Genomic DNA, 12,999 nt, shown 5'->3' with positions numbered 1-12,999 from the left:
TGAGATTCTGAAATCCATGGAGGCAAAAATGTACCGAGAGATGCTTGCTAAATCAAGGATATATGCTTTTCTCTGCCAGCCATAAGGTATTTTCAAGGTAGAGAAGTGAAAGGACCTTCTCAGACAAAGAAGACAAGTACTTTTTCTGAAGATGCTACTGCTCAACTGCTGACCTCTCCTGGATCAACAGTGGCATCCAGTGGCTGCAAGTCTCAGCACACACTTCTTTGTCTCGAGGAAGAGTTTCTATTGCTTTGGGTGAAGTGGCAATTTGGAACAAAACCATTTCTCTTGTCTATAACTAAGGATCCCCAAAGACATAGTACTTTGAAATAAAAACTCAAGAACCAAAAACCATAAAGCAGAAATGGAGGGGGGCAGCTTAACACTGGCTGTGGTTATTTGTATTTCCTGTGGTATTACTGAAAAGAATGAAAATACGGGAGGAGACGAACATATGTGTGGGTGAAATTCCTAAGTTTTCACTGCCTCAGAATACTTTAAAAATAAATGAGATTACAAGACAGTATTTTTGTCTTAAAACCAAAGCAATACTTTGGTATTATTGTTGGAACTGGAAACAAATTTACATATGTACATTTGTATTTTTTTAAAGGGCTTAGGAAGGGAAAATTAGTGGAATTAACATGGCTTAATTAAGTAATTTACTTGAATTTAAGTTTGCTTTCTGAAGTGTGATTTTTAAAAACTGAGTTTCAACTGCTAACTTCACGGGTCTGTTTTTAGGGAGATAATGAAATTGACTCAGGTATAACCTTAACCTACAGCAAATATATAGAAAAGAAAAGCACTCCACCCAAAATATGCTTATATTCCATTGATTTAAACTGCTAAAAGAAAGTGATTTTCTGGCAAAATTCCAGCAAGTAAAATGCCAGTAAATTCTTTCCAACTTAAAAAAGAAAGAAATATGCCTCCTCAGTGACAGAATACAAGTTTCAATAAAAATGAATGGAGGGACTTCCCTGGTGGCACAGTGGTTAAGAATCTGCCTGCCATTGCAGGGGACACAGTTTCAATCCCTAGTCCGGGAAGATCCCACATGCTGCGGAGCAACTAAGCCCGTGTGCCACAACTACTGAGCCCATGCGCCTAGAGTCCATGCTCCAGAGCAAGAAAAGCCACTGCAATGAGAAGCCCGTGCACCACAACGAAGACCCAACACAGCCATTAATAAATAAATAAATAAATTTCTAAAAAAAGAAAATGAATGGAGTAATCCTAAACTTCTATCTTAATTAGACCATACTTTATCTCTCCAGATCAAAGATCAAAAAAATAAAAAAAGAAATGGACACCAAGAGACTCTTCTTCTCATGGTTTAAACATGTTCATTTTCTGCTCTACATTTCTAGCTTAAAAAACCATACAGAATGGTCACACACATTACCCACCCCCACCCTCCCTTTAACTCTCCTGATAGAGCTCTGGTTGGCTCAGGTGCACACACCAGCTCAAACTCACCTGTTTGGATGAGATGTGGGCAGCATGAACTGGAATTCCACCACGCAGGTGTTGTCCTTAAGCTGGCGGTGTTGTACACTGTTAAGTTCATAGGCAATGTAAGCCCTTCGAACATACACCTGGTTAAAAAGTAATCCTCAGTAAATACGCTTCAAAAACAGAAACTAAGAGATGGTTAGCCCAGGAAAAAGACAGTCTTGAAAAGAGGTGTCTGATGCAGAAGAAGGTGGTCTGTGGTGACAAGTCCCAAAGCCCCGTACATACATACCTTGCTTTAATTAATAAAGCTGGAGTCCTAAAACTATACCCATGACTGTAAATGGAAACAAAGCTAGCCTTCCTCTGCTGGACACCTCTAGGTGTGCTAAAAACCCTTCACACTGACCTAAACTGGAGAGAAGGTTTGATCAGTAAGCACAAGAGTATATAGAACCATGACTATTAACTCATTACACATGATGATTTCAACAGAAGATAAAAGCAAACAGGGAGAGGGACTTCCCTGGTGGCACAGTGGTTAAGAATCCACCTGCTAATGCAGGACACATGGGTTCGAGCCCTGGTCCGGAAAGATCCCACATGCCGCGGAGCAACTAAGCCCGTGCGCCACAACTACTGAGCCTGCGCTCTAGAGCCCACGAGCCACAACTACTGAAGCCCGTGCTCTGCAACAAGAGAAGCCATCGCAATAAGAAGCCCACGCACCACAGCGAAGAGTAGCCCCACTCAATGCCCGTGCACAGCAACAAAGACCCAACACAGCCATTAATTAATTAATTAATTAATTAAAAATAAAAGCAAACAGGGAGAAAAATGAGAGGTGCTGATTCTGGGCCACCTGAGGAGTGAAGATAGAAGACAGAAACAATTGAAGTACAGTCTCTTTCACTATCTTGTATCTTTGTTTTGTTTTCCCACTGGCCCAAATCGATTTTACAGTGTTTGTATCCCCCAAACCCTAGGCAAAATCAGGAAGGCATAATTTGACATATAATATCTCAAATACACTAACTTGACTCAAAGAAACAGCAACAGGCTACATCTCAGGAAAACCCGTCAGTCCAACCTCATGTACTTCACAGATAATTTGCCATGCACTTAAAATGAGACACATCAGCATGTGAGGTATGTCAGGAGACTTTGCATTAAATGGCATAAAAGCACTGTAGAACACTTAGATATTTTCAAATTTTTATATTTACTGAGTAGCATACATTACAGTCTCCCCACAGAATACAAATAAAAAGTAACCCAAAAGAGCTCGCAAAGGACTGTAGTGGTATCATATCACATAAAATCATTGAAGACACTCCTTTTCCTCATCTTCAAAAAACACATCTACTTGGCAACTTTACAGCAGTATTTGGGGCCTGCAATTTTTGTGCTTAATGAGGTAGTGTGCTGTAGTGGAAACAGAAAAGTCATGAGTCAGATTGACCTGGGTTCAAATGCAAACTCTTCCACTTATTATCCATGTGAATTTGGGCAAGTCACTTAACCTCTCAGAGGCTCACTTTCTTCTACTTCATGAAGTAATTGTAGGATTAAATGAGAAAAATAAAGCACCTAAAACACAGTTCATTAAATGTTATTACTTTCCTTCTCATGCCAAAATAGTTCATAAGAACTGCTTGACAATTCAGAATATAACTAAAATCCATTTTATTTGGCCCAAATCACAAAATGGTACTGTTCTGATCAGCCACATATTTTTTCACTTATTGTGTTAACACAGAATCCTAATCATTATGAAATGGAAGAATTCAAACACCTGGTAAGTAGAATTGAAAAATGCTAGCAGCTATTTTCCTGTGATTGGAGTGCAGAAACTGGTGATTAGTTGAGTTGACACACTTGAGTAAAAGCAAGACCATTTGTTTCAGAGGAAAAGAGGAAGGTTCTCTACTCTTGAGAACCAAAGAAAAAGGCCAAAGAAAAAGGACTGATAACAATGGCCAAATGGACAAGAGTCAGCCAGAAACTGAGAAAAAGGTCATGTCACGTTACTATGAGAACCTACCTCCAGAGCTGCCATCCTCACGACCTGGTTGCTGTGATAGAAGAAGTTTGGTAGGACATCAAAAATTGACGTTTCAGACAAGATGAGTTTCTGGAAGGTACAAAGACAAGCTTAAACCATTACATCCATAAGAGAACAATTCCAATGGACAATATTTAGCATTTGAAGCATTTAGTGAAACTTAAGAATTCTGTCTATGAAGGTCATGTATGATCTTATGTTCTCTCTGCCTCAGCTTCCTCAGCTACAAAATGGGGAAAATAAGAATACCTATCCTCACAGGGCTGTTGAAGAGTTAATATACATAAAATTCTTAGACTAATGCATTAACAGTGCATTAATTATATGCTAATATAAGTGTTTATGGCTATTATTATCCTTTCTGACACATATCCATACTTAACTTTTAATATATTGTCTCACTACTCCACTATGGTAAGCCATAGATTTTTGAACCCTCTATTTCAACTATGAACCAAATAAACAAAAACATCCTTCCCTGCTCTTTAGTTTCCCCAGAACGAAATCTGATAGAAACCCTGAAGATTTCCTTGGCTAGGTATAATATCATTATTTCCAAGTAGAAAAATAGAAAGTCATTCCTGACAAAATGGTGTTGTTTAAAAAATAATAGTCAAGGTTCTTTGAATTAGCAGTAAAATTAGCCAATATTCTTTTATAAAATTGGCTCTGTATGAAGCTTAATAGTAAGCATTAAAATAAAATTAAATGATTATTTAAGTAGCTTTGCCTGTAGAAGACCAACAACTACCTATTTATACATCTGATTCAAATATCAGAAATCAACCAGTGCTACCACTTCATTCTGTCCTAGAAAACCTTGTAGATAAAAGCACAAGAGGTGAAGACTTCATTAGGACACTTCTATCAAGGCAGGCCTATGCAATTTTTAAGCTAAGCCACAATTCTAACAGCATTTTATGAAAAAAAAAAAAACACATAAGTATAAATCATTTTAGAAATTCAAGGTATGAAACTTCATTACACAGAAAATCAAAACTGACTGACTGATTACTTAAACTATGCTTGGGAATAAAGGAGACAAGAGTGCAGAGTGGCAGAAAAGGGCTATAATGTATACCTGCAGGTTCTCAATGCAAAACTGATGTCCGTACATGTCGATAGCTGATAGGAAGATAGACTCTACTTGGTTATGGCGAAGCTCATATGATGGCAAATGGGAGGCAATAAGAACCTAGAGTGAGAGTAAAATAAGTGGCGTTAAGTTCCTGAGGGAGTGATTATTCTAGGCTCCTATTAGGCAGCTCTGCTACTAAAGCAATAAATATAAATCTGTAAGTGCAGGCATCAAAGATAAAACAGAGACCAAGTAAAACAACTTCTGGGTCCTGTAACATAAAGCCAAGGCCACCAAATACTGCATCTCAGTTGACTCTCACCATGATTTGCTTGTGAGCAATTTCCCATGGGGGCAGAGGGAGGGGGAGGGAGAAAAACCAGCTTCAATCAAGTTCCATCAGTGCATGTGATTTACCACTGCAGAGCTGCTAGTCCTGGGGACTGCATGACTAGCTGTTAATGGGGAATCAGGTCTGGCAGGGAACAGCTGTGGGGAAGGTGGGTGCAGCAGAGCTAGCCTTTTGCAACTCTGAAGGGGAAAGACTAGGAAAAGCTGCTCCGACAGCCCCAGGTACTCAGTCCCATGGAGGAGGTGTCAGGATGTAACACCAATGCATGTGACGGGCAGAGAGAGTGAAAGCAGAGTCACAAACAAACAGGGACACGCTAGGACCTGAATACCCTCAGCAGGTCACTGAGAGGTTCAATAACTTTGAGTAATTCAGTGACATGGATACAATTGTAGAGAAAGCAGAAGGTCACTGAACAGCTTCAAATGCTGCTTCCTTGTCGATGCCCATGTGCTGGAACACAAAGGGAGTGCCAGCCAACTCCTGGCTTCCCTGCTGAAACCTTTTGGAATGGAAATGAAGACTACAGGGTGAAACTGGGCTGCTCTGGGGTTGTGCTGATTGCTAGCACCTAAGATTCATTTCATTATCTTCTTGCTTTCCACACTTGATATTTTCCTATACACTTAAAAATTTTCACCTGCTTCTAAGCTCCCTTTGGAAAGTAAGAAATATTAAACCTATTGCTTTCCCTCAGTTTCCTTTCCTCCAAGTAGCCCTGGTTTACTAGGAAGGGTAAGGAATAATAACAGGATTTTATAATGGGGAGAGGGCTATTTTTTAAATTAATTTTTATTGGAGTATAGTTGCTTTACAATGTTGTGTTAGCTTCTAGAGGGCTCCTGTTTTAAAGAAACTTAACGTTAATCTTTTCCTTTCTGTTTAAAAAACATATACCACGTGGGAATATTTGTTCTGAGGGCAATGAGACATACATGGGAAATTGCTTGACCTTTGGAAGGTGCTGGAGGAAGAGCTCATTGCATCTAGGACTGCCCAGTCTATGAAAACCATTCCTCCCTCCAGACAGCCAACACATGTCCTTACCTGGCGTGCTCGGAGCGCCACCTTAGCATTGGTGGTCTTACTGAGTTGAGTTAGCTCCGTGAGGATATTCAGCAGCTCGTCAGTGAGAGTGGGGTCCCGGCCACACAACTGATCCTAATTGTTAATGTGACAAAGAACATACATATCCATGTAAAAAGAACTGAGGTGGAGAGAACTTTGAAATGGGAAAAGGAATAAAAACAAAGTAAACAGCTAGATTACTAAGATGCAAATGTCCTGTTACCTTTATCCTAAACAGTGTGGTAAAGAGATCCCCGAGGGGTACTTCCCTGGCGGTCCAGTGGTTAAGACTCCGTGCTTCCAATACAGGGGGCGTGGGTTCAATCCCTGGTCAGGGAACTAAGATCTCACATGCCATATGGGCAAAAAAAAAAAAAAAAAAAGAAAGAGATCCCAGAAGAAGCTGCTGCCAAGGAGAAGCCCAAATTCCTCAGTCATTCAGATTCTAAATTCCTAATGTATTTCTTTACAGATCAACACTAGACTTTAAACATGCAATCGAAATCATTAGAGACCATTAAAAGGGGTCAAGGGATTCTGGCTAAGAAATAACAAAGGATGTCTCAAAAGTTTTAAGAGGTTTTAAATAATATAGGGACTAAAAGCTTTCCTGTTCCCTCTCCCACTTTTGGAAAGAAGGCAGAATAAGGCAAAAGGAAACACTCCTGTTGGTTTTCATTCCACAAACCAAATGTTCAGCATCCCAGGAGGGTGCAAAACAGAAACATAAGCACAAATTATTCATTTATAAACACACGCTAAATAAAAACACCACCTCATATTCTGACAATTCTATACCCCAAATCATTTATCCTCTTGCTGTACCAAGAATCATTCCATGATACCAAACATGGTGACACCTTAGATGGATTAGAGGGAAAAAACAAGCTCCTACTATACAATCCATGGTGTAATTCAGATTTGGTCCTTTGTCTCCAAAAAATTAAAAAATTTTAAGAAAAAAAACTGTCATATTTTGGGAAAAATATTTCTTCTCCAGGGCAGTAACAGTTTATTCCCTAAATTCATCCATTATCCATGTAATTCTCATCTAAACTGAAAAAACTGCAGATGCACTTTTATAAATGTCCTTTTTGAAATTTACAGAGCTATCTGTAATAGCAGTTCTTAATACCACATCACATAGTTCCCTCAACTTGGAGTTTGAAATAACTGCCTTTATATTTTAGTGAATTTTTATTCTCCCTCACCCCACTATTGAATAGGACATGAAAGACAACCAGATCCCAAAAGGCTTCCTGTTGCTGCCTTTTAATCTTTCTCCTTCCTGGATTATCAGTCTTTTTCTTGAAGAATCTCCATTTCATCTTTAACCCTCCTCATCTCAGGGATACTCATTACAGTCCTTTACCAGCACAGCACAAATAAAAGTGTGCGGCTTTTGACTTTGGGGGCAAATATACATTTCCCCAAACGCTTTTTCTACAACCCCCTACCACCTTCCACATCACAGGGTACACAGTTTTGGAGTACTCAACACTGGTATGCTGGAAAGACAGCTTCTCAAACATTTTAAAGCAGGAAATACTTTCTGGTTCCCCAATCCACAACCAGAGGTGTGGCTCCAGAGTCGTAAACCACATGATGGTATTTATAATTAAGGAAGTGCAAGTATTGTTTTCACCTGTTTAACGCAGGGGACTCACTCATCTGAGTGGAAGAAGAAAGTGATTATAAATCCAGGGCTCACCTGAGCACGTAGTCACACACTGAAGGACCTATTCCTCCCATCCCAGGGAAAAAGCAAAGAGGAGGGAGAAAATGCAACCAAGTCTCATCTTTTACTGAGAACTTATGAGCAAAACAGAATTTTAATAAAGCCACCAGCAGCGCACCACAACGAAGAGTAGCCCCTGCTCTCCACAACTAGAGAAAAGCCCGAGTGCAGCAACAAAGATCCAATGCAGCCAAAAATAAGTATAGTTTAAAAAAAAAAGAGGAGACGGTTTAAAGATGGCGGAAGAGTAAGACGCGGAGATCACCTTCCTCCTCACAGAGACATGAGAAATACATCTACACGTGGAACTTCCCCTATAGAACACCCACCGAACGCTGGCAGAAGACCTCAGACCTCCCAAAAGGCAAGAAACTCCCCCACGTACCTGGGTAGGGCAAAAGAAAAAAGAATAAACAGAGACAAAGAATAGGGACGGGACCTACACCAGTGGGAGGGAGCCGTGAAGGAGGAAAGACTCCCCCACACTAGAAGCCCCTTCGCGGGCGGAGACTGCGGGTGGCGGAGGGGGAAGCTCCGGAGCCGCGGAGGACAGCTCGGCCACAGGGTGCGGTAGGGCAAAGCGGAGAGATTCCCGCAGAGGATCGGTGCCGATCAGCACTCACCAGCCCGAGAGGCTTGTCTGCTCACCCGCCGCGGCGGGCGGGGCTGGGAACTGAGCCTCGGTCGGATCCCAGGGAAAGGTCTGGAGTTGGCAGAGTGAAAACAGCCTGAAGGTGTTAGTGCGCCACAGCTGGCCGGGAGGGATTTCGGGAGAAGTCTGAAGCTGCGGAAGAGGCAAGAGACCTTTTCTTCCCTCTTTACCTCCTGCTGCGCGAGGAGAGGGGTTTAAGCGCGCCGCTTAAAGGAGCCCCAGAAACAGGCGCGGAGCTGCCGAAGAGATGAGACTTTTTCTTGCCTCTTTGCTTCCTCAGGCGCGAGGAGAGGGGATTAAGAGCACCGCGTAAAGGAGCTCCAGAAACGGGCGCGAGCCGCGGCTGTCGGCACAGACAGTAGAGACGGGTGTGGGACGCTAAGGTTGCTGCTGCCACCACCAAGAGGCCTGTGTGTGAGCACAGGTCACTCTCCACACCGGCCCTCCCGGGAGCCCATGCAGCCCGCTACTGCCGGGGTCCCGGGATCCAGGGACAGCTTCCCCGGGAGAATGCGCGGTGCGCCTCGGGCCGGTGCAACGTCACGCCGGCCTCTGCCGCCACGGACTCGCCCCACCCCCGTGCCACTCCCTCCCCCCAGCTTGAGTGAGCCGGAGCCCACCAGTCAGCTGCTCCTTTAACCCCGTCCTGTCTGAGCAAAGGGCAGAGGCCCTCAGACGACCTACACGCAGAGACGGGACCAAATTCAAAGCTGAACCCCAGGAGCTGTGCGAACAGAGAGGAGAGGGGGAGGTCTCTCCCAGCAGCCTCAGAAGCGGCGGATTAAAGCTCCACAATCAACTTGAAGTGCCCTGCATCTGTGGAAAACCTGAATAGACAACTAATCATCCCAAGTTGAGGAGGTGGACTTTGGGAGCAAAATATACTATTATTTCCCCCTTTTTTTTTTCTTTTTGTGAGTGTGTATGTGTGTGCTGCTGTGTGAGATTTTGTCTGTATAGCTTTGCTTTCACCATTTGTCCTAGGGTTAGACCGACCCATTTTTCTGTTTTTTTTTTTAATATAAATTTTTCTTCCTAATAATTATTTTTTATTTTAATAACTATACTTTATTCTACTTTGTCTTCTCCCTTTCTTTCTTCCTTTCTTCCTTCCTTTCTTCCCTCCTTCCCTCCCTTCTTCCTTCCTTCCCCCTTCTTTCCTCCCTTCCTTCCTCCCTTTCCTCCTCTCCACCTTCCTTCCTTTCTTGCTTTCGTCCTTCCTTCATTTCTTCCTTCCTTCCCTCCCTCCCTCCTTCCTTCCTTCCTCCCTTTTCTTTCCTTTCTATTTTTTCTCCCTTTTATTTTGAGCCATGTGGATTAAAGGCTCTTGGCGCCCCAGCCAGGCACCAGGCCTGTGTCTCTGAGGTGGGAGAACCAACCTCAAGACACTAGTCCACAAGAGACCTCCCAGCTCCACGTAATATCAGATGGCGAAAATCTCCCAGAGATCTCCATCTCAACACCAAGACCCAGCTTCACTCAAGGACCAGCAACGAACAGTGCTGGACACCCTATTCCCAAAAAAGAGCGAGACAGGTCTACAGCCCCATCCATTAGCAGAGAGGCTGCCTAAAATCATAATAAGGCTACCAACATCCCAAAACACACCACCAGACATGGACCTGCCCACCAGAAAGACAAGATCCAGCCTCATCCACCAGAACAGAGGCACTAGACCCCCAACCAGGGAACCTACTCAACTCACTGAACCAACCTTAGCCACTGGGGACAGCCACCAAAAACAACGGGAACTACGAACCTGCAGCGTGCAAAAAGGAGACCCCAAAGACAGTAAGATAAGCAAAATGAGAAGACAGAAAAACACACAACAGATGAAGGAGCAAGAAGAAAAGACACCAGACCTAACAAATGAAGAGGAAATAGGCAGTCTACCTGAAAAAGAATTCAGAATAATGATAGTAAAGATGATTCAAAATCTTGGAAATAGAATAGACAAATTGCAAGAAACAGTTAACAAGGACCTAGAAGAAATAAAGAGGAAGCAAGCAACGATGAGCAACACAATAAATGAAATGAAAAATACTCTAGATGGAATCAATAGCAGAATAACTGAGGCAGAAGGACGGATAAGTGACCTGGAAGATAAAATAGTGGAAATAACTAATGCAGAGCAGAATAAAGAAAAAAGAATGAAAAGAACTGAGGACAGTCTCAGAGACCTCTGGGACAACATTAAACGCACCAACATTCGAATTATAGGGGTCCGAGAAGAAGAAGAGAAAAAGAAAGGGACTGAGAAAATATTTGAAGAGATTATAGTTGAAAACTTCCCTAATATAGGAAAGGAAATAGTCAATCAAGTCCAGGAAGCACAGAGAGTCCCATACAGGATAAACCCAAAGAGAAACACGCCAAGACACATAATAATCAAACTGTCAAAAATTAAATACAAAGAAAACATATTAAAAGCAGCAAGGGAAAAACAACAAATAACACACAAGGGAATCCCCATAAGGTTAACATCTGATCTTTCAGCAGAAACTCTACAAGCCAGAAGGGAGTGGCAGGACATATTTAAAGTGATGAAGGAAAAAAACCTACAACCAAGATTACTCTACCCAGCAAGGATCTCATTCAGATTTGATGGAGAAATTAAAACCTTTACAGACAAGCAAAAGCTGAGAGAGTTCAGCACCACCAAACCAGCTCTACAACACATCCTAAAGGAACTTCTCTAGGCAAGAAACACAAGAGAAGGAAAAGATCTACAAGAACAACCAGAAACAATTAAGTAAATGGTAATAGGAACATACATATCGATAATTACCTTAAATGTAAATGGATTAAATGCTCCCACCAAAAGACACAGACTGGCTGAATGGATACAAAAACAAGACCCATATATATGCTGTCTACAAGAGACCCACTTCAAACCTAGGGACACATACAGACTGAAAGTAAGGGGATGGAAAAAGATATTCCATGCAAATGGAAATCAGAAGAAAGCTGGAGTAGCAATTCTCATATCAGACAAAATAGACTTTAAAATAAAGTCTATTACAAGAGACAAAGAAGGACACTACATAATGATCAAGGGATCGATCCATGAAGAAAATATAACAATTGTAAATATTTATGCACCCAACATAGAAGCACCTCAATACATAAGGCAAATACTAACAGCCTTAAAAGGGGAAATCGACAGTAACACAATTATAGTAGGGGACTTTAACACGCCACTTTCACCAATGGACAGATCATCCAAAATGAAAATAAATAAGGAAACACAAGCTTTAAATGATACATTAAACAAGATGGACTTAATTGATATTTATAGGACATTCCATCCAAAAACAACAGAATACATATTTTTCTCAAGTACTCATGGAACATTCTCCAGGATCGATCATATATTGGGGTCACAAATCTAGCCTTGGCAAATTTAAGAAAATTGAAATTGTATCAAGTATCTTTTCCGACCACAATGCTATGAGACTAGATATCAATTACAGGAAAAGATCTGTAAAAAATACAAACACATGGAGGCTAAGCAATACACTACTTAATAATGAAGTGATCACTGAAGAAATCAAAGAGGAAATCAAAAAATACTTAGAAACAAATGACAATGGAGACACGACGACCCAAAACCTATGGGATACAGCAAAAGCAGTTCTAAGAAGGAAGTTTATAGCAATACAATCATACCTTAAGAAACAGGAAACATCTTGAATAAACAACCTAACTTTACACTTAAAGCAATTAGAGAAAGAACAAAAAAACCCCAAATTTAGCAGAAGGAAAGAAATCATAAAGATCAGATCAGAAATAAATGAAAAAGAAGTGAAGGAAACAATAGCAAAGATCAATAAAACTAAAAGCTGGTTCTTTGAGAAGATAAATAAAATTGATAAACCATTAGCCAGACTCATCAAGAATAAAAGGGAGAAGACTCAAATCAATAGAATTAGAAATGAAAAAGGAGATGTAACAACTGACACTGCAGAAATACAAAAGATTATTAGAGATTACTACAAGCAACTGTATGGCAATAAAATGGACAACCTGGAAGAAATGGACAAATTCTTAGAAATGCACAACCGGCTGAGACTGAACCAGGAAGAAACAGAAAATATGAACAGACCAATCACAAGCACTGAAATTGAAACTGGGATTAAAAATCTTCCAACAAACAAAAGCCCAGGACCAGATGGCTTCACAGGCGAATTCTATCAAACATTTAGAGAAGAGCTAACACCTATCCTTCTCAAACTCTTCCAAAAGATAGCAGAGGGAGGAACACTCCCAAACTCATTCTATGAGACCACCATCACCCTGATACCAAAACCAGACAAAGACGTCACAAAGAAAGAAAACTACAGGCCAATATCACTGATGAACATAGATGCAAAAATCCTCAACAAAATATTAGCAAACAGAATCCAACAGCACATTAAAAGGATCATACACCATGATCAAGTGGGGTTTATTCCAGGAATGCAAGGACTCTTCAATATATGCAAATCAATCAACGTGATACACCATATCAACAAACTGAAAGAGAAAAACCATATGATCATCTCAATAGATGCAGAGAAAGCTTTTGACAAAATTCAACATTCAT

The 12,999-nt window shown here is 41.2% G+C and overlaps 1 protein-coding gene across 8 annotated transcripts in view; it reads right to left on the bottom strand.

Annotated features, from left to right (window-relative positions):
• ACACA (acetyl-CoA carboxylase alpha) overlaps positions 1–12,999 on the bottom strand; it is a 375,954-nt gene that overhangs the window by 214,003 nt on the left and 148,952 nt on the right. For all 8 annotated transcript variants that reach the window (XM_067020788.1, XM_067020791.1, XM_067020790.1 and 5 more), the window contains 4 exons: positions 6,004–6,117; positions 4,608–4,721; positions 3,506–3,595; positions 1,486–1,604 (listed from right to left, as the gene is read on the bottom strand). In XM_067020788.1, the coding sequence (XP_066876889.1) occupies positions 1,486–1,604; positions 3,506–3,595; positions 4,608–4,721; positions 6,004–6,117 (437 nt within the window). The remainder of the gene's footprint in view (positions 1–1,485; positions 1,605–3,505; positions 3,596–4,607; positions 4,722–6,003; positions 6,118–12,999) is intronic.

This window comes from Kogia breviceps, chromosome 19, assembly GCF_026419965.1.
Source record: "Kogia breviceps isolate mKogBre1 chromosome 19, mKogBre1 haplotype 1, whole genome shotgun sequence".
Lineage (NCBI taxonomy): Eukaryota > Metazoa > Chordata > Mammalia > Artiodactyla > Physeteridae > Kogia > Kogia breviceps.
This window is presented reverse-complemented; position numbering and strand designations above follow the sequence as displayed.